Here is a 22,713-nt window from a genome sequence, read left to right on the forward strand (position 1 = left end):
AACCTTTTTATTCCTCCTTCCCATTAAGGTTATGAATGAGCTACAGCCATGAAAGTTACCCCAATCGGAGACAAAGGATAGCTCTCGCTTAGACTGAAATAATTTTTTAGATACCATTTACGGTTTGTCTTCAGCACTCGTTTGTTCGGAGCTGATAATCCCATTCAAAAAAGCCTGAGAACTAAGGAACGAAAGTGATGCGCATGTCTCTCTCTCACTGACAGGCTCGTTAACGTTGTCAAGGTAACCGTGCTTCAAAGGATTTTACCTCCACCACTTTAAACAGCACATTTTAATCTAATGGAGGGAGACAACACTGATTTAACATTAGGAAGTGGATACAATATGACTACTGACCATGACCCTTCCCTTCACACGCAACCCTGATAGACTTTCAAAATAAGACTCCGGGGACCCTTCAAAATAAAAGCCCCTACATTAAACTCATATTTTTTTCCCAGCATATGGCTCAACATTATGACCCAAACTCAACCACTTTTAAAAAAAAAATGAGACTAGGGGTTTTTCAAAACACACCCCACAGCAAATTTCAAAATAAAAGCCTCCCATTGCCACTTCATCTACTGCCCTAATAACAAGGGAAAGAGTGATTTAATGATTAGAAAGTCATCAAGTATCACTGCTGGGTCTGACCCTTTTCTCAACACACTACTGCTAGACTTTCAAAATAAGACTCCAGTGACCCTACAAAATAAAAGCCTCTATATTATACTCGCGTAATAATTGATGCAAATGGCTCAGCATTATGTCCCAAACTCTACCAGTTTGTTTCTATTAGACTCTAGGGACCTTTTCAAAACATACCCCAGAGTGAATTTCACAATAAAAGTCTCCCATTTATGCTCTAATACAGCATCTATTCACCCAATAACATGGAAAACCAGTGATTTCATATTTAGAAATGGATTCTATATCACTGCAGGACATGACCCTTCCCTTAACACACATCCATGATAGACTTTCGAAATAAGACTAAAGGGACTCTACAAAATAAAAGCCTCTTCCTTACATACACTCATTCATTGTGCCATATGGCTCGTACCTATGACCCAAACTCAACCAATTTCTTCAAATTACACTACCAAGGCCTGATGACCACAAACCTCAGTGCATATTTCTTAATCAGGTTCTAAGATTTACACTGTAATAAAGCATCTGCTAACCTCTTAACATGCAGCCTAAGCCTGCCAACGGTGCTGTCATCAACACAGCGGCTCTTAACATGCAGGTTACATTTTTTGATAAATTCAGCTCCTTAAGTGGTATTAGCTCTCTTTCTATAAGCTTCTCTCTCTGTCCTTCCTCTGCTTGTCATGGTCGGTCTTGCACATAGGTTTTTAGATTTTCAATCCTCTAAGGATGACACTGTTTTCTTTATGCTTATCAACCGACACATTTTAAATAATTTCAAATTGTTTTGCAAAGTCTTGACATTTCCACAATTTCTAAATTTTGATACTTATTCAATACCATCTTCCTCAACATTTTACTTCCCATCCTTGAGCTACTCATTTTTTCTTCAACCAGATAAGATTCAAGTTTTTCTTTGTAATTTATTTTCTGATTCAGCTAATTTAATACTTTTCAGCCTATGCTGAGAACTTTGGCTTCATTCTGCTCTCTTTCTGGACAGGAATTAAGCTTTTCTGTTTGCTGCTAATTCATAACAAGCCTAACATGTTTCTGGAAAGTAGGTAAACCCCCCTTCAAAATTTCTTTATACATTTTTCTAGAAACTTGGGAGACATTATATTAAGACCCTTCTAGTGCCCACATTCAAGACATTTTTTTATATTATGTATGGTTTGGCTGTGTAGCTTTTAAGATGAGTTTGTTTCTGCCATTTTACTGCCAAATGATTCTACCCTACAAAATCTTCAGATGATTCAATTGTTTTCTGCAGTTTGAAGTTTCTGATGACTTCCTATCACATTTTCATATGTTCTGCTATTAATTTCAGCTTGTTTCATTCAGCAAAAGCATTCCCACTTGCTGTTTCTCCGAAACAGCTTTTTCTAGTTATTATTATTATTCCGTAGGTTTTTCTTCGTTTAACTAGTTCAACAGTTTTCAGCTGATTTAAACAAATTTGGTATCAAAACGTTCAGCTTGTTCAGGAGAATTCTGCTATATCTTTTGGTAAAGATATTGTTCGTAGTTTTTGCGATATTCAGCTTTTTCTGCGATTTTTGGCCCCATTGAAATGCATGTAAAACTTCAAAAATTCCACTAAATCTTCAGCAACTTTGCCCTTTAACTACTTCAGCATACTTTCAGCTAGAAACACCATTCAACTTTTAAAATGTTTCCGTATCTTTCTGCTATTACTGTTTAACTCGGCTTTCAGCTAACTTTTACAGTTTTGCTTCAGTGAAGCTTCAAACTTTTAAACAATTTTTAAAGATTTTCAGATTTATAATGGAAGTCTATGGACGGAATGTTCAGCTGCTAGAGTGTGCCACTCTAGCGTTTTCAAACATTTCACTCATGCCGAACAGCTTCAACTCACTCGCTCATTTTTTACTCTATCTAGATAAATTTTACATCAAAACGTAGGGATTTTTGTCAGGATTCAGGAAATGTAACCCTCATCTGTGTGGCATTTACGGTTTTCCGACAGTTTGGCCCAGACCACGAAGAAGTCCACACTTCTCCAATAGAAATCCAATGAGAGCTCTCTGAAAATCCGAACTGAAAATTCAAAAAAACAGACTTTTTCGTATCGCTCCCATTCGGAAACTGTTCGACGTAGCAACACGAGCCTTGTGGAAGTTGTTCCTCAGACCTTCCTAGCACTCACATTGAAGGAAGTGTGTCGATATCTTTTATCGTTTAGCTAGGAAAAAGGTTTGTTCGGGGGTAACAAATATGTCCGAACCCCAAAATCAAGATTTTGACAATTATACACTTTTTTACATCGTCACCACGCCTAGACGAAATATTGTAGAAATATGAAAGTCACACCAGTTGTAGTCCAAAGATGGCTGACGCTCACGGTGAAAGAATTTTTTGAATACCTAATACGGTTTTGGCTCACCGCTCGTTTGTTCGGAGGGAAAGTTTTGCTTTTGAGAGTTCTGCTCTACCATTGTGCTGCATGTTAATCAATGAGACCAGCAGGATTTCTCAAACCTTTATATTCCTCCTTCCCATTAAGGTTGTGAATGAGCTACAGCCATGAAAGTTACCCCAATCGGAGACAAAGGATAGCTCTCGCTTAGACTGAAAGAATTTTTTAGATACCATTTACGGTTTGTCTTCAGCACTTGTTTGTTCGGAGCTGATAATCCCATTCAAAAAAGCCTGAGAACTAAGGAACGAAAGTGATGCGCATGTCTCTCTCTCACTGACAGGCTCGTTAACGTCGTCAAGGTAACCGAGCTTCAAAGGATTTTACCTCCACCACTTTAAACAGCACATTTTAATCTAATGGAGGGAGACAACACTGATTTAACATTAGGAAGTGGATACAATATGACTACTGGCCATGACCCTTCCCTTCACACGCAACCCTGATAGACTTTCAAAATAAGACTCCGGGGACCCTTCAAAATAAAAGCCCCTAAATTAAACTCATATTTTTTTCCCAGCATATGGCTCAACATTATGACCCAAACTCAACCACATTTTTAAAAATGAGACTCTGGGGGGTTTTCAAAACACACCCCACAGAAAATTTCAAAATAAAAGCCTCCCATTGCCACTTTATCTACTGCCCTAATAACAGGGGAAAAGAGTGATTTAACGATTAGAACGTCATCAAGTATCACTGCTGGGTCTGACCCTTTTCTCAACACACGACCCTGCTAGACTTTCAAAATAAGACTCCAGGGACTCTTCAAAATAAAAGCCTCCATACTTTACTCGTGTATTAATTGATGCAAAAGGCCCAGCATTATAACCCAAACTCTACCAGCTTGTTTCTATTAGACTCTAGGGACCTTTTCAAAACATACCCCAGAGTGAATTTCACAATAAAAGTCTCCCATTTACGCTCTAATACAGCATCTATTCACCCAATAACATGGAAAACCAGTGATTTCATATTTGGAAATGGATTCTATATCACTGCTGGGCATGAACCCTCCCTTGACACACATCCATGATAGACTTTCGGAATAAGACTAAAGGGACTCTACAAAATAAAAGCCTCTTTCTTACATACACTCATTCATTGTGCCGTATGGTTCGTAGCTATGACCCAAACTCAACCAATTTCTTCAAATTACACTACCAAGGCCTGTTGACGACACACCTCAGTGCATATTTCTTAATCAGGTTCTAAGATTTACACTGTAATAAAGCATCTGCTAACCTCGTAACATGCAGCCTAAGCCTGCCAACGGTGCTGTCATCAACACAGCGGCTCGTAACATGCAGGTTCAATTTTTTGATAAATTCAGCTCCTTAAGTGGTATTAGCTCTCTTTCTATAAGCTTCTCTCTCTGTCCTTCCTCTGCTTCTCATGGTCAGTCTTGCACATAGGTTTGTAGATTTTCAATCCTCTAAGGATGACACTGTTTTCTTTATGCTGATCAACCGACACATTTTAAATAATTTTCCAATTGTTTTGCCAAGTCTTGACATTTCCACAATTTCTAAATTTTGATACTTATTCAATACCATCTTCCTCAACATTTTACTGCCCATCCTTGAGCTACTCATTTTTTCTTCAACCAGATAAGATTAAAGTTTTTCTTTGTACTTTCTTTTCTACTTCAGCTAATTTCATACTTTTCAGCCTATGTTGAGAACTTTGGCTTCATTCTGCTCTCTTTCTGGACAGGAATTAAGCTTTTCTGTTTGCTGCTAATTCATAACACGCCTGACATGTTTCTGGAAAGTAGGTAAACCCCACTTCAAAATTTCTTTATACATTTTTCTAGAAACTTGGGAGACATTATATTAAGACCCTTCTAGTGCCCACATTCAAGACATTTTTTAATATCATGTATGGTTTGGCTGTGCAGCTTTTAAGATGAGTCTGTTTCTGCCATTTTACTGCCAAATGATTCTACCCTACAAAATCTTCAGATGATTCAATTGTTTTCTGCAGTTTGAAGTTTCTGATGACTTCCAATCACATTTTCATATGTTCTTCAGGTAATTTCAGCTTTTTTCATTCAGCAAAAGCATTCCCACTTTGATGTTTCTCCGAAACAGCTTTTTCTAGTTATTATTATTATACTTTCCGTACGTTTTTCCGTCTCTAACTAGTTCCCCATACTTCAGCCGATTTCAACAAATTTGGTATCAAAACGTTCAGCTTCTTCTGGTCCATCCTGCTGTATCTTTTGGTAACTTCAGCTATTATACTTTTTTAAATATTTAGCTTTTTATGACTTTTTTTGTCCCATTGAAATGCATGTAAAACTTCAAAAATTCCACTAAATCTTCAGCTACTTTGCCCTTTAACTACTTCAGCATACTTTCAGCTAGAAACACCATTCAACTTTTAAAATGTTTCCGTATCTTTCTGCTATTACTGTTTAACTCGGCTTTCAGCTAACTTTTACAGTTTTGCTTCAGTGAAGCTTCAAACTTTTAAACAATTTTTACAGATTTTCAAATTTATAATGGAAGTCTATGGACGGAATGTTCAGCTGCTAGAGTGTGCCACTCTAGCGTTTTCAAACATTTCACTCATGCCGAACAGCTTCAACTCACTCGCTCATTTTTTACCCTATCTAGATAAATTTTACATCAAAACGTAGGGATTTTTGTCAGGATTCAGGAAATGTAACCCTCATTTGTGTGGCATTTACGGTTTTCCGACAGTTTGGCCCAGACCACGAAGAAGTCCACACTTCCCCAATAGAAATCCAATGAGAGCTCTCTGAAAATCCGAACTGAAAATTCAAAAAAACAGACTTTTTCGTATCGCTCCCATTCGGGAACCGTTCGACGTAGCAACACGAGCCTTGTGGAAGTTGTTCCTCAGACCTTCCTAGCACTCACATTGAAGGAAGTGTGTCGATATCTTTTATCGTTTAGCTAGGAAAAAGGTTTGTTCGGGGGTAACAAATCTGTCCGAACCCCAAAATCAAGATTTTGACAATTATACACTTTTTTACATCGTCACCACGCCTAGACGAAATATTGTAGAAATATGAAAGTTACACCAGTTGTAGTCCAAAGATGGCTGACGCTCACGGTGAAAGAATTTTTTGAATACCTAATACGGTTTTGGCTCACCGCTCGTTTGTTCGGAGGGAAAGTTTTGCTTTTGAGAGTTCTGCTCTACCATGTGACTGCATGTTATTCAATGAGACCAGCAGGATTTCTCAAACCTTTTTATTCCTCCTTCCCATTAAGGTTGTGAATGAGCTACAGCCATGAAAGTTACCCCAATTGGAGACAAAGGATAGCTGTCGCTTAGACTGAAAGAATTTTTTAGATACCATTTACGGTTTGTCTTCAGCACTCGTTTGTTCGGAGCTGATAATCCCATTCAAAAAAGCCTGAGAACTAAGGAACGAAAGTGATTAATTGATGCAAATGGCCCAGCATTATGACCCAAACTCTACCAGTTTGTTTCTATTAGACTCTAGGGACCTTTTCAAAACATACCCCGGAGTGAATTTCACAATAAAAGTCTCCCATTTACGCTCTAATACAGCATCTATTCACCCAATGACATGGAAAACCAGTGATTTCATATTTAGAAATGGATTCTATATAACTGCTGGGCATGACCCTTCCCTTGACACACATCCATGATAGACTTTCAAAATAAGACTAAAGGGACTCTACAAAATAAAAGCCTCTTCCTTACACACACTCATTCATTGTGCCGTGTGGCTTGTAGCTATGACCCAAATTCAACCAATTTCTTCAAATTACACTACCAAGGCCTGTTGACCACAGACCTCAGAGCATATTTCTTAACCAGGTTCTAAGATTTACACTGAGATACAGCATCTGCTAACCTCATAACATGCAGCCTAAGCCTGCCAACGGTGCTTTCATCACTGCAGCGGCTCGTAACATGCAGGTTAGTTTTTTTTTTATAAATTCAGCTCCTTAAGTGGTATTAACTCTCTTTCTATAAGCTTCTCTCTCTGTCCTTCCTCTGCTTCTCATGGTCAGTCTTGCACATAGGTTTGTAGATTTTCAATCCTCTAAGGATGACACTGTTTTCTTTATGCTGATCAACCAACACATTTTAAATCATTTCAAATTGTTGTGCCAAGTCTTGACATTTCCACAATTTCAAAATTTTGATACTTATTCAATACCATCTTCCTCAACATTTTACTTCCCATCCTTGAGCTACTCATATTTTCTTCAACCAGATAAGATTCAATTTTTTCTTTGTAATTTCTTTTCTGATTCAGCTAATTTAATATTTTTCAGCCTATGCTGTGAACCTTGGCTTAATTTTGCTCTTTTTGGACAGGAATTAAGCTTTTCTGTTTGCTGCTAATTCATAACATGCCTGACATGTTTCTGGGCAGTAGGTGGCCCCACTTCAAAATTTCTTTAGAAATTTTTCTAGAAACTTGATAGACATTATATTAAGACCCTTCTAGTGCACATACTAATGACATTTTTGATATTATGTATGGTTTGGCTGTGCAGCGAAAGACTGAAAGAATTTTTTAGATACCATTTACGGTTTGTCTTCAGCACTCGTTTGTTCGGAGCTGTTAATCCCATTCAAAAAAGCCTGAGAACTAAGGAACGAAAGTGATTAATTGATGCAAATGGCCCAGCATTATGACCCAAACTCTACCAGTTTGTTTCTATTAGACTCTAGGGACCTTTTCAAAACATACCCCGGAGTGAATTTTACAATAAAAGTCTCCCATTTACGCTCTAATACAGCATCTATTAACCCAATGACATGGAAAACCAGTGATTTCATATTTAGAAATGGATTCTATATAACTGCTGGGCATGACCCTTCCCTTGACACACATCCATGATAGACTTTCAAAATAAGACTAAAGGGACTCTACAAAATAAAAGCCTCTTCCTTACACACACTCATTCATTGTGCCGTGTGGCTTGTAGCTATGACCCAAATTCAACCAATTTCTTCAAATTACACTACCAAGGCCTGTTGACCACAGACCTCAGAGCATATTTCTTAACCAGGTTCTAAGATTTACACTGAGATACAGCATCTGCTAACCTCATAACATGCAGCCTAAGCCTGCCAACGGTGCTTTCATCACTGCAGCGGCTCGTAACATGCAGGTTAGTTTTTTTTTTTATAAATTCAGCTCCTTAAGTGGTATTAACTCTCTTTCTATAAGCTTCTCTCTCTGTCCTTCCTCTGCTTCTCATGGTCAGTCTTGCACATAGGTTTGTAGATTTTCAATCCTCTAAGGATGACACTGTTTTCTTTATGCTGATCAACCAACACATTTTAAATCATTTCAAATTGTTGTGCCAAGTCTTGACATTTCCACAATTTCAAAATTTTGATACTTATTCAATACCATCTTCCTCAACATTTTACTTCCCATCCTTGAGCTACTCATATTTTCTTCAACCAGATAAGATTCAATTTTTTCTTTGTAATTTCTTTTCTGATTCAGCTAATTTAATATTTTTCAGCCTATGCTGTGAACCTTGGCTTAATTTTGCTCTTTTTCTGGACAGGAATTAAGCTTTTCTGTTTGCTGCTAATTCATAACATGCCTGACATGTTTCTGGGCAGTAGGTGGCCCCACTTCAAAATTTCTTTAGAAATTTTTCTAGAAACTTGATAGACATTATATTAAGACCCTTCTAGTGCACATACTAATGACATTTTTGATATTATGTATGGTTTGGCTGTGCAGCTTTTAAGATGAGTTTCTTTCTGCCATTTTAGTGCCAAATAATTCTACCCTACAAAAATCTTCAGATGATTCAATTGTTTTCTGCAGTTTGAAGTTTCTGATGACTTCCTATCACATTTTCATATGTTCTGCAGTTAATTTCAGCTTTATTCATTCAGCAAAAGCATTCCCACTTGCTGTTTCTCCGAAACAGCTTTTTCTAGTTATCTCAGCTTTTGGAGTCAGAAAAGAGTTTTTAAGCACTATTTTAACAACCATTCAGGTTATCACATGTTGGTTTCTCTACATGGAAAGTTATCAAACCTGACCTTTCCCCAACGGCGAAACTAAACATAAATGTTAACAATGTCATGGAAAATTTCGAGGATCTTTTTGTGTCCTGCTATTTAGAGGCTGAAAGTCCTCACATGTTTTTAGTGCTGCTGCCTCCTGGTCTGCTTTGAACCTTGTGATCTCATCATGCAAATTTATTAGCAGATAAGTTGTATTGAAAGAAGCAGTTTTTTTTTATAGGATTAACTGTTTAATGTATTGTTGGATGTTTCCCAGAATTGCTTTGCATAATAAAAAAGCAGCAACGTACATCACAGAGGCATAATAAATGAAAGTTGGAATGCAGACTAGAATAAATGTTTAATTTAAGATTGTAAAAAAACATTCAAATGCAAAAATGATTCGAGTTTTAACATTGATTTAAAGCAACTGATGGCTTTAGTTCTTTTATAATTTTCTGGGAGTTAATTGCAGATTATTAGAGCATAAGAACTAAAAACTGCTTCTACCTGTTTGGTTCTGTAAGAAGAGTTGATTTGATCCGGACAATAGGAAAGGTCTGGCTGTTGATCCACTGCTGGCAATCTGTAGTATTTGGAGCGAAGCCATTCATTGATTTATAGACTAGCAAAAGTATTTTAACGTCTGGACTGTAGAACTGGGCTGATGTAGCCTAGTAAACTAGCCCCACCCGCCGGCGACCAAAACCATTTTTGCCTGTGAGTGGTTTGGCCTTGATAAATGACCCAGGCTCTATAACTGGTGGGCCAATCACAACGCAGAGATGTGTTTTGAATTTCTGGATGCAAAGTGGGCAAGGTTTTGAGGGCGTGATGATAAAGCTGCGCGACGCTGGAGAAAGCACAACAAGGAAGATGGCAACAACTATTCAACAGTTTTCGTTTTACTCGGCTTTGGAATCAGTTTTGGAAGGATTACACTTGGGGTTTTTTGTTGAAACGTGAGCAGGAAGAGACTACGCTCATTAATTTTTAGGAAGGACGTACTCGCCGTTTTACCACCAGGCTGTTTGTTTTCACTCCCTTGGCCAATAGCCTTGCCCAATAGGCACAGACATAGTTTGAAGAACAACGGGTTGTTTTCATCAACTATCTTCCGATGTCTCATTCATCGGGGTCAGACTAAATTACAGATTTAATCTCACATTTAGTCTTGTATATCAGGCTAGGTCTGATGTTCTCCACTTTCTTAGTTCTAGTGAGGACGCAGGCAGACCTGTGAAGACACCCTTGCAGGGATCAGTTCTACTGAAGATGAATGAAGCAGGAATTAGTCATTAAAGGTCCTTTAATCCTGATGATGTTCTTTAGGTGATAGAAGGCCGACTTTGTTCCTGTCTTTCTGAGTCTCTGAAGGTTCAGGTTTGGGTCCATCACTACACCCAGACTTGGAGCCTGATTGCTGGTTTCTAGCTACAGGGCTCGATGTGAACCATCGCCTGATCTCCCGGGGCAAGTCGTTTTTATTGTCGGGAGGATACAAATTTCATTGCATTAGCTGCGTGATTTTGAGCCAGATGGCGTGATTTTTGTCCGGGAATTGGCGTGAATCAGACACATTTTTTTTGGCTTTGTAGGCTAAAAAACAACCACAACTCAAAAAAAATTTATGTACATTAACACAACCACCACCTATTTTACCCTCCACCCATTTCACCCACCGCCCAGATAACCCTAGATTAAAAATGATATGTCAGGGATTAGGGAAAGGTAAGACTGTGGAAACCCTGTATAAAATAACTATGTATAATGATTCTCTAGAAAAGTCACATTATATTAATAGTATTATCTTGTATAAACATACCGTGACTCTAAAATAAAAGTTGTTCAATTGTGAAATTGACTTCTGTCTAGGGTTGGGAATTGAAAAGATTTTCACGATTCCGATTCCCTTTTCGATTCTATGAAATGATTCGATTCTTTATCGATTCTTTTTTCGATTCCAATTTGGGGAAAAAAGGAGAACAGTTTGATTATCAGCATCAACTTTGTTTACTTAACTATTGCACAATCTTACAAACTCAACAAGATCAAGATGTCCACAGGAAATGTGAAACTGGAGTAACCTCTGTGTTTAAATGAAAAATGAATACAAGAACAAACTTAATAACCAACAATGTCTAATAACAAATTATGGGATAATAACCTATTTTAAATAACAAAAAATACTAATTATAAAACAGTAGTAGGGAAAATTAACAGTTCTTTTGCAGAAAGATGAGCATATCTGCTTTTTCTGGAAGGATACAGGGTCTTTCAGCGCTTAAAGGAATAGTACACCCAAAACATGATTAGCCTTCATTTTCTACTCACCCCCATGCTGAACAACACTCTGGAGTACTTTTTTGATATCTCAAATGCATCTGCAGAATTTACTCGAAACGAAGTCATTTAGAATGTTTTTAGAGCATAAACAGTAGTGTATAGGATTTCCTGAAAGCGCGCACATGCGCGATCCCGACGCTACGGAAGCCGGCAGACCAAACCAGCGCATTCAGCTCGGCAAAGAACTCATGCTCTTCCTCAACACTGAAGTCCTCAGACATTTTTCTTTCGTTGTTTCTTTCTTTGCACAGGTAAACAGCACATTTCTTCTTCTACGCTTGCATTATCGGCAGAGCAGACGCTGAATGCGCACTTTCATCTGGTTTGGTCTGCCGGCTTCCGTAGCGTCGTGATTGCGCAGGTGCGCGCTTTCAGGAAATCCTATACACTACTGTTTATGCTCTAAAAACATTCTAAATGACTTCGTTTCGACTAAATTTTGGATGCTACCCACTCAGGACACTTGGATTACATTGGACGAGCAGTATGGAGGAATATTGACACGTTTTTTGTGGACTTTTATGGACCTTTCTGCCTCGGGCGCCATAGACCTCCATTATTTGAATGTCAGCAGAGAGCAAGAAGCCTCCCAGATCTCCAGATGCATTTGAGATATCAAAAAAGTACTCAAGAGTGTTGTTCAGCATGGGGGTGAGTAGAAAATGAAGGCTAATCATGTTTTGGGTGTACTATTCCTTTAAGGTGTCTCCAGCCGTGGAGAACACCCTCTCAGATGGGGTGGAGGAAGCCTGCACACAGAGGTAGTTTTCAGCCAGTCAGATAGCAAGGGCAGCGTATCTTGCTTGTTCCACCACCACAGTGTGGCGCTATCCCTGCAGGGGATGGAGGGCAAGCTTTTATAGAGCTGGATTTCCTGATCTACCCTCTGGGCTAAGGAAAGACGGGGCTTTGATTCACAAAGTGACCGCAGCTCGTTGTCTTCCTCCTCGAATAGTTCTTCCAACTTGCGTAACTTGCGTAACTTACGTAAAAAACGTGACGTAAGTCGTGCTCCCCAGAGCCGACGCTCTAGGCTCAGTGAGCTGCCAAACGATGCCATGGAATCGGAAAATACGGAACCGGTTCTGAACAGGAACCGGTTTTTGATTCCCATCCCTACTTCTGTCTTGTGATTTATCTTAAGTTTTTAACCTCTCAAGTTTTTTTTTTAGCTTTTTAACATTACAATTTATATTTTCCCAAGCACACAACAGTTTAAAGCAAAGTTTAGTTTAAAAAGAATGTGCAGGAAGGATTGAAAAGCATGTTAACACAGTAATGTAGGCTTGAGTTCATTATCTGACGCATGCAGATACACACCAGGAAACTGAAAACTTAAAAGATACTGAATTACAAAAAACATAAAAAAAAAAAAAAACATGTTTCATTGATATATATACAAAAATGAATATTAGGAACTATATTTATCAAACATTATACTGGGCAAGTAAAAATTGTTTCTGGGCAAATGAAATGTGAAAGTCACTAGCCCGTAGGGCAGATGGTAAAAATCCTTAACGTCAACCCCTGAGCTAGATTAACTGAAGCTGGGTGCTAACTTTTAAATTTTTAATTTATAACTTCAGTTTTGATTTGATTCAACTGAAGATATTTTTTCCTGATTCATGGATTTAAATCTTTTTTGCATTTCCCCAGAGCTGGAATAGGTTCATAGTCACCTGGTGACATGGTAATATACAGCTGAGTGTTGTCTGCGTAGTTATAGCAACTAATGTTTATTAAGATCAGAGTTAAAGGGGAATGTTGATATTGAATAAAGTTATTGTGTAACTTGATCTTTGAACTAGAACTTTCAAATTCAAACCTAACTGCAGCTACTCAGTGGAAATCAGTCAAAGGAATCACAGATTTGACCAAAATCAATTGATCTCAACAGAAAGCTCCAGAACATTCCATCTTCATCCTTCACGCTTGTGCACACAACCCAACCGGCACAGACCCCACCCAGGAGGAGTGGAAGACCATTGCGGAGATCATGAAGGTGAGCTGCCATGATGCTGATTCAGATGAAGACTGTTTTTTTTAGTTCGTATATTGAAGACTGGGTCTGTTTGTTCTTGTTTTTCCAGAGGAGGAAGTTGTTTCCGTTCTTTGACTCGGCTTACCAGGGTTTTGCATCTGGCAACCTGGAGAAGGACGCCTGGGCGATCCGCTTCTTCGTCTCAGAGGGCTTCGAGCTCCTCATCGCTCAGTCCTTCTCCAAAAACTTTGGCCTCTATAGTGAGTAGACTTCAAGCTCTCTCACTGTGTGCGATGGACCCAAGGTTTAGAGAACTTATATTTTAACCAGTTCTCCTTTGCGGTCTTCTGTAGATGAGAGGGTTGGTAACCTGACGGTGGTTTCTAAGGACAACGAGACCCTGACCCGGGTTCTGTCCCAGATGGAGAAGATTGTGAGGACCACCTGGTCCAATCCTCCGTCTCAGGGTGCCCGAATCGTCAGCAAGACCCTCAACAGTCCTGAGCTGTTTGCAGAATGGTTCGTTCATAACTGGACCTTTAGCTGTTCTCCATCAGGTCACAATATTAGGTCATTTTCATTCATTTGTCCCCCCCCTCCCCCACCCACTCAGGAAGGGCAATGTGAAGACCATGGCAGACCGGGTCCTGCTGATGAGGGATCAGCTGAAGAGCAAGCTGCTGGCTCTGGGCACTCCAGGAACCTGGGACCACATCACCCAGCAGATCGGGATGTTCAGTTTCACCGGCCTGAACCGTGAGTCCCGTTCTGATCCCAAGAGGCTGCATTTCTAAACACGCTTTATTCATCCAAACAAGAAGGGGGGAAAAAACACTTATAACGAAACTCTTCTTTGCCTGCTTCATGTTACTACTTTTCTTGTTAGAGGCTTTTTTGTTCTAAGCTGTGATGTTTTTCCTGTTGTGAAGCCTGCCTCCAGGTCCACTTTAAAGAACAAGCAGCCAAAAACACATTTATATGGAGCTTTCTTTAAAGTCGTAGAGAAGCGGCTGTTCAACCGCTGCATTTCCAAATTCTCCTGAGTGGTGCCCGACTTTACACAAGTGATAAAGTGAATGTAATTGGTCGTTTAGCAAGGGGGCGGGATTGTTGTGGCCGTAAAGTCCTGCATTAACTCTGGAACAGCAAGCTTTCAAGGACATTAAAAAAACTGACACATGGATCTACATGCTTGAGCTAATAAAATAATATAATAAAATTGCAATATCGGTTCAAAATAATCACAATTTTGATTTTTGGCTAAATTATTATTCTCCCTGACTTAGTAGTGTCTTTACTCTGTGGCATCTTGCTAACCAGTTAGCAACATAGTGCTAGAAGCTTCCCAATTGGAAATTACATTGGGATTTGCCAAAGTTTCTTGTTTGTACATCAAACAGTTGGGGAGAAGCAGTCATGTGCAAATTCCTGTAACTGGCATAATGATTCGTACCGATGTAATTCTTGCACCGTTTAATTCATGACGGATAGTGTAAAGTTTTAATCCCAATTTAATAAAAAAAAATAAAAGATATAAGCTGAGCTAAATCAGAATACAGGGTAGGGTTGGGAATTGAAAAGATTTTCACGATTCCGATTCCCTTTTCGATTCTATGAAACGATTTGATTCTTTTTTCGATTCCAATTTGGGGAAAAAAGGAGAACAAACAGTTTGATTATCAGCATCAACTTTGTTTACTTAACTATTGCACAATCTTACAAACACAACAAGATCAAGATGTCCACAGGAAATGTGAAACTGGAGTAACATCTGTGTTTAAATGAAAAATGAATACAAGAACAAACTTAATAACCAACAATGTCTAATAACAAATGATGGGATAATAACCTATTTTAAATAACAAAAAATACTAATTATAAAACAGTAGTAGGGAAAATTAACAGTTATTTTGCAGAAAGATGAGCATATCTGCTTTTTCTGGAAGGATACGGGATCTTTCAGGGCTTATGGTGTCTCCAGCCATGGAGGACACCCTCTCAGATGGGGTGGAGGAAGCCTGCACACAGAGGTAGTTTTCAGCCAGTCCAGATAGCAAGGGCAGCGTATCTTGCTTGTTCCAGCACCACAGTGTGGCGCTATCCCTGCAGGGGATGGAGGGCAAGCTTTTATAGAGCTGGATTTCCTGATCTACCCTCTGGGCTAAGGAAAGACGGGGCTTTGATTCACAAAGTGACCGCAGCTCGTTGTCTTCCTCCTCGAATAGTTCTTCCAACTTGCGTAACTTACGTAACTTACATAAAAAACGTGACGTAAGTCGTGCTCCCCAGAGCCGGCGCTCTAGGCTCTGGTGCTGCGGGAATCGAAAAAAGAATCGTTCAGCGAGCTGCCAAACGATGCCATGGAATCGGAAAATACGGAACCGGTTCTGAACAGGAACCGGTTTTCGATTCCCATCCCTAATACAGGGTTCCCGCGGGTCCTTAAAAAGTCTCAAAAAGCATTGAATTCTTCAAAATAAAACTAAGGCCTTAATTGGTATTAAAATGTCTTAAATCTGTCTTTCGTAGGTCTTAATTTTTAAAACATCATAAATAGGATTATTTTTATTATGATTTATTTTTGTAATCTAAATAAAACTTTAAAAGTGACATTTTTTATTTTTATAAAAAGAAATTAACGTCTCGGCATTATTGTTTCCGTCCCGATAGCGGAACCACTAAAAGCGTTTTTGCGGCCGGGACATTTGGGAGATGCACCATTAACTTTTTGTCTGGAAAATATGAGCAAGTGTAAATGTAACCAAAATTGTCTCCAGCCAAGAGTTTTCTCCATGGCTAAAACCAGGGAACATACATGAGGCTCAGTGGATTTTGTACAAGAAGCGATTCAAGCTCAGAACGATGGGAATTAAGGCAGTGGAGTCGCACATGCGAAGCACGAAACACAAAGCGTCAAAATGGGGTTACAGAGAAACAGCCGGTATTTCTCAGTTTAGTTCCACCCTTGTCTCAGCAACGCCTCCACTTATCACCAAATCAAACATACAAAGAAAACGATGCAAAGAAAAATAGCTGCAAAAAGACTTAGCACTGGTTATGTTGGGGCTTTAAAACTGTTTTGTTTTGTCCCCTGCTAAAACAAAGTTTGTGAATTCAGTTAAATAATTGTTCAAATATATCTGTCATTTGTGTGTTTTTAGCTTTCTTCCTGTATGGGAAGCTTTTCCAAATTTGAAACATTAGTGCAGTGGTTTATGTTAAAATAAACCTTTGGGTAAAGTTGTCGCAAGCAGGTTTTTCTTGAGTTTCTTGTTAATTTGGTCTTAAATTTTTTATATAATTTCAATTGGCATTAAATACTCTTGAATTTAATTTGCCTTATGCTGTAGGAACCCTGGAATAGCTGAATCTTTTAACATTTTAAAAGTTGAATGGTGTTTCTAGATGAATGTATGCTGAAGTAGGTGAAGGTGCTGAAGTTTAAAGATGGTGAAGTTTTAGCTGAAATCTGAGAATTCTACATGCATTTCAATGGGACAAAAAAAAGCAGAAAAGGCTGAATATTGCGAAAACTACAAAAATATCTTTACAAAAAGACATAGCAGAATTCTCCTGAACAAGCTCAAAGTTTTGCTACCAAAATTGTTGAAATTGGTTGAAAACTGCGGGGCTAGTTAAAGTCAGAAAAATAAAAAGAGCAAAACTCAATTGCGTCAGAACTAAACTTTTACAAGCATCAAAAATGAATTAGCACGCGCGTTTTTGCTGCTCTTGTTGCTTTAGGTGTGAACGTTAGCTTCCAGCCATGCCATCCTGCACTGAGCATTGGGGGGTCGATTCGTTCATGTGTCAGGGTACGCACACAGGGGGAGGGACAAGCAGACGACCATAATTGACGTATCAGGAACCAATCGAGTACAACGGACCGTCTTTTGTGATTGGTTGGGGTTATTCATTGATTTCTCACTGTAGCGGCGACCATTTGTTTTAGCTCCACTTCCAGACCTTCTATTTCACTGCTTGCTAAGCGGCTGTGGGGAGATCTTTGAAGGCATACTATGCAACATTTTTCAGTTAATTAATCTCATCCATAACGTTTTGGATGATTAAACGAGTCATTTCAGGTCGAACAAAGGTTTTCTCGGCCGCCCTGGTGGTCTGTAGGGGAAATACCGTACTTGCAATTGCAGGAGGCCTCGGCCCGCACCCACAGGCTCAGAAGTCTCGTGCATCGCGAGAGTCGGTCTTGCTTTACGGCGAGAACTGCTACACGCCCCCAGTGAAAGGCATGTTCGTTGCTAGCGCAGTGGCGATATTTGTGCAGTTATCATGACGGAACCAGCGAGAATTTTCAAACTCAAAAATCGGAACAAAATAATCACTTACCGCAGTAGACGTGGTGATTCGTTGCGTTCGCCTGTCTGCTAAGCTCAAAACAACCGCGCCTGGCTTGACGGAGAAACCAGGAGAGCAGCTGAGCATATTTACGACAGTGCACTTTTACTTTCGCCCTCTGGGGGGAGCCTCGCTGGAAAATCGACACCGGTTGCATAGTATACCTTTAAGCCACTTGGTAAAAAAATGTGTCAGGAAAGATCTACTGCACCTTTAATCTCTATTTTTGGGCCGATCTGTGGAAGTCACACCTGGGTTTCTGAATTAGCAGTGAAATGGTGTTTTAAAGGGTGCAGTGAGGTCATCTGTGTGAATCTAGGCTGATATCGGGTCATGCTGGGAATGTCGTCAATCACAGCAGAAAGGCTGATTAATGTGGTGCAACGGCTCAAAGGTCCGACCTCAGCCTGATTAAAAGGTTGCTGCAGGAGCAAATGTTGACGACCTTTTCGAATCGAACCAGCTTCCACTTCGTCACTGCTGAACGTTAGCTTCTCGTCTTCCTTCGTCGACCTCAGATTTCTTCTTCTAACCCTTTTTGTTTGTTTGTGCTGCAGCCAAACAGGTGGAGTACATGATCAAAGAGAAGCACGTGTACCTGATGGCCAGCGGCCGCATCAACATGTGCGGCCTCACCTCCAAGAACATCGACTACGTCTCCCAGGCTATCCACGAGGCCGTCACCAAAGTCCAGTAGAAGGGGCTCCTGTCCACACTCCCTCTGGTTACTGTATCCACAGGAAGCAGCGTCGCCTCTCTGCTCCAAACCTGCTTCTCCTCTCCTTCTGATGGGGACTCCTGTTTCCTTTCTCTCTTTACGGTTTTTAAATCTCAACAGTATTTAAACACAGCAAATTTCTCAGTCAGCAGAACTCTAATTGAATGTTACAGTCAAAATATAGTCTATCATCTTGAATAATTTAGCTTAAACTTTGATCAGTTTGAAACTGAATAAGAATAAACAGTTACTGCGCTTCCTCTGTAAAGATAATGAACAAAACGCTGACAATAAACGTTAAAGTCTGAATACTTCCTGCTTATGCACTGAATTAAAACTAGATAAAAAGGACAAATGATGAAGAAAACTTTTATTTTCTTATTTTAAAATATAAAAATTACAGAATATTTTAGCATGTGTGGCTCTGTGTGCTGCAGCAGCACATTTTTAGGATCCGTCTCTGGGGTCTTTGGTTGTACCTTTATTGATTACTAATAAGGAACTGTGAGACGCACAAATGCTTTTTTTCCCTGCTTGTTTTGGTTTTGAGACGGGCATTAGGAGTTCAGCGTTTCTCCGGTCTGCTGTAACTGGATGGGGAAAAAGGAACGCTGCTGCCTGGTTTTGGTTTGACCCTTTTAGCTTCGTTTTAGTTCCTTTGTGTGCCATCAGCGGAGAAACACGACCTGTCTCCTCACTGTTCGTTTCTTCTTCTGTGCCCTTCATCGTTTTACAGGAAATGTAAAGTAAAAGAGCCTGTTTTTGTCACAGACATGCTCCCATGTTGTGCTGATGTTTGTGATGGTATGTTGCAATATGTTCATGCAAAAATAAATTATTAACCACATGAAATTACATTTTTTTTTTTTTATTGAGTGTTTTATTGATCCTAAGAAAGCAGCAGAGCTTACTGGGTAAGCAGGAAGTGATGGTTGGGAGAACATCTCAAACAAAACACGCTTCCCCATTTGAGCTCCAACAGACAAGTTATTATTATAAAAACAGAAAGTAAATGCTTTCTATCATGGCTGCCTAAATACCTCATTAAAGATTCAAGGTTTTGTTGAACCAGTTCCTACAAACATGCTGGCTGTCCATGCAGGGGGGGCAACAAACTGAACTAAACTGCATTTTTTAGTAATAATGACAACTGGTCTCTATTTATTCACTGCATTGCTGATAGGTCGTTGGTAATACATGGCGCTGGCCGCCATATTGGTACTCCCTACTTAGACCGGTCGCAATGTAAACAATACGTGCGCTACAACATCGAACAGTGATGAGGATCTCATGTTCAGGAGGGCTTAAGACTTGGAGATAAAGTCATCACTTTGACACACGCTGTTTCATAGCATCTGTAAATTATGGTAATTTATGTTAAAAACAAAAAACAGGCACGTCACTGCATATTCAGAATGAAGTCTATAAATCATGTAAGTTAACATAAAAAAATCCAAAACAAAGTTAGTTTGGTAATGCAGCATTATTCTGTAGTCATATATATATATATATTATATACATCGTCACTGTCTGATGTTCCAAAAGTGCTAAATTAATGATGTATATGAATTTTATTAATTACATTGTTATTGTAATTATATTACAGTCATTTTTATGGTGCAACTCGTGAGAGTGGGGAGTACCAAGATGGCGGCAGGTGACTTCAGCTTTTTTCTGCTTTTTTCCAGTGGATAAATAGAGATTAGTGGTCCTGATGAAGTCTGACCATATAATATATATATATATATATTTATTATATGGTCCTGACAAAGTCTGACCATATAATTGGAACTTAAGAAAACTTTTAACCAATCGTTGTGCATGATTTAATTGAAGTGTCTCCATTAAGCACCTTGAGATAACATGTTTGGAATTAGCCATATATATATATCAAAAATTAATTAAAACTGAATTGCAAGAACTGTTCGATAGAGGATAGAAACAGCCACTTCATCCCTGAAGAGACGACCTGGTTGCAGGGTAGATCAACATCAGTTGAATAGATCAGATTAAACATATCCCTTTATTTTGACAGTCTGCTCAAAGCTAAACATGTTTTCTACCAGGGAGGCCATGCATCTTTTGGACAAGAAGAAGGTCAAAGCTTCAAATATCAGCCTGTGGTGTTTCTTGCAGGAGTTAACATGTTGTCTCCGTGCATATGGGGGATCTCTCTGGGTACTCCAGCTTCCCTCCACTGTGAGATAAACTGTTCTCTTTTACCGTAATAATTTTCTTTTAATTTTTTTCATCCCACCTCTAGCAGAAACTTCTTACTGTGTCCTTTCAAAAAAATGTGAACTTTGTGTTTGTAACGTTACCAAAATAAAGGAAAGTGAAAGAGACATGATTACTTTTACAAGCTTTGCTGTCAGAGCTGCACTGCAGACAAAAAACATTAAAGCGCAAGAGGCTAAAAAAAAAAAAACGTATTAAAGAAACAGAAACAACTTTTAACAACAACGAAAAACCATTTAAAATAAAAACCCTTACGTAATTCAACTGTCAATCCAACCACTACTCCAACTGAGGATTTATTTGAATCCTCAACTTACATGGTGAAATACATAAAGTGCAGATAATGTTAATTCTTTGCTGAGGTTATTCAGTGAAACAAAGAAAAATGTTCTGGCTTAATAAACTCAGTTTTATATAACATGCAGTTTCCAGATATAGAAGCAGTAAGAAAAAAAATATTCTGTGGGACTCACACATTCATATCAAAAGTGTCTGGTCACCTGTAATGATTAAAAATAAAATCTTTATCATAATAAAAAGGCTCAGCTCCGTTGGGGCTCTAAAGTGCACAGAAAACATCAATTCCACTAAATCCATAGAACCATAACTCAGACCCTGTATCTTTTATTTTTTCTGAACTCCTGTCTTAACCCTGATAAAATATATGTTTATTAAATGATAAGAAGGTTTAAAACATGTTTCACATTTGCTAAATGAAGAGGCACAAATAAATGTGCTGAGAATAGTAAATAAAAGACGTGAAAAGAGGAACTTGGGTTCCGGTCCTAAAGATTAATAAGTTATGTTAGTAAAGATTACTTTAAACCAAACAGCTGAATGTTCTTCCTGTTTTTTTTTTTTTTTTTGTTGTACTATTAATTCAAATATAATTGAGTTGCAAAACATATGTAGCCACTAGGGGGCAGCAGAAACAAGCTGTAACATGCATATTTAGACAGCTTTACACACAAATGTCCATCTGTTAACAAGCAGTTAGTCTGCATTCTGTAGCTCATAGCAGCTTCTAATCATCTGGGATGGTTTAAAGGAAAAGTCTGATCATATTCAGAATTCAAACTTCTGAAAGTACTTTAAATTAAAATTATTACATACTGTTCAATGAATGATAAGTGTTTTTAATTATGAGTAATTTTCATTTGAATGTGCTTTACTGGAGGCATCCATGTTTGTCTAAGAACACTACTGCCACCTACCGGTTAGTGACGTCACGGTGCGGTATCGGCTGTTGAGCATGTCCCAGTTCTGTATCTGATGTTTGTCACAACGCGCTATTATCCAAGTCATCTTGAAAACATTCTTTTTCGAAATACATATTACGTGTTTTTTTGGTTTCCCATCTTCAAGACCCGATGTATTGCAACATCCAACGGACAAGTCCTCTCGAAATCTATAATAATTGTTGTTGATTGCAGATGTGTTTAGTAGTTCCCATTAATTTTGCTTGTAAAGCGGGGAGAATGGTGCTAGGCTTACCGCACCGTGACGTCACTGCCGGTGTAGGTACCAGATTGACTCGGGCTGCCAGATTGACTCGGGGGCCTGCGCCTTTTGATGACGTCACAATACATAATTGTTTTAACGTTTGCACAATTGCGCAAAACATTTTGATTGGTCTGGACAGCTTACTAAAGTAATTATAGCGGGGTGTAGGTTTTATTCGAAAGCGGGATTGCGGTTTGTAAACGGACAATTTTACGAAGAAATTCTCCATGGTCCCTGCGCCTTCCGATGACGTCACCGAATTCGCCGTGGGCCTTGCGCCTCCCGATGACGTCACATTATGGCAACGCCACTCAAACAAACTACATTGAGCCCACGGTCTGCATTTGTAACGACATTAAATTCATGAGAATAAAGTTTGAACTGAAAAAAATATATACCCATTTCCTGTAATCTGTAAAAAAAATTATGAAAAATGTATGTTTTAATGTATTATAGGTATTTGGTCAATTAACGGACAGTGCCAAA

General features: G+C 38.9%; 1 protein-coding gene across 1 annotated transcript in view; it reads left to right on the plus strand.

Moving 5' to 3' along the window:
* The window catches only part of LOC119773780 (aspartate aminotransferase, cytoplasmic-like), a 35,079-nt gene extending 15,738 nt beyond the window's left edge, over positions 1–19,341 (plus strand). Inside the window, exons 5-9 of the mRNA XM_038270912.1 lie at positions 13,329–13,433; positions 13,522–13,672; positions 13,766–13,931; positions 14,026–14,168; positions 18,326–19,341. Coding sequence (XP_038126840.1) covers positions 13,329–13,433; positions 13,522–13,672; positions 13,766–13,931; positions 14,026–14,168; positions 18,326–18,465 — 705 coding nt within the window. The 3' untranslated portion in view covers positions 18,466–19,341. The remainder of the gene's footprint in view (positions 1–13,328; positions 13,434–13,521; positions 13,673–13,765; positions 13,932–14,025; positions 14,169–18,325) is intronic.
* Positions 19,342–22,713: the final 3,372 nt, after the last annotated feature.

This window comes from Cyprinodon tularosa, unplaced genomic scaffold (assembly GCF_016077235.1).
Source record: "Cyprinodon tularosa strain WSP-4 unplaced genomic scaffold, ASM1607723v1 ctg783, whole genome shotgun sequence".
Taxonomy (NCBI): Eukaryota; Metazoa; Chordata; class Actinopteri; order Cyprinodontiformes; family Cyprinodontidae; genus Cyprinodon; species Cyprinodon tularosa.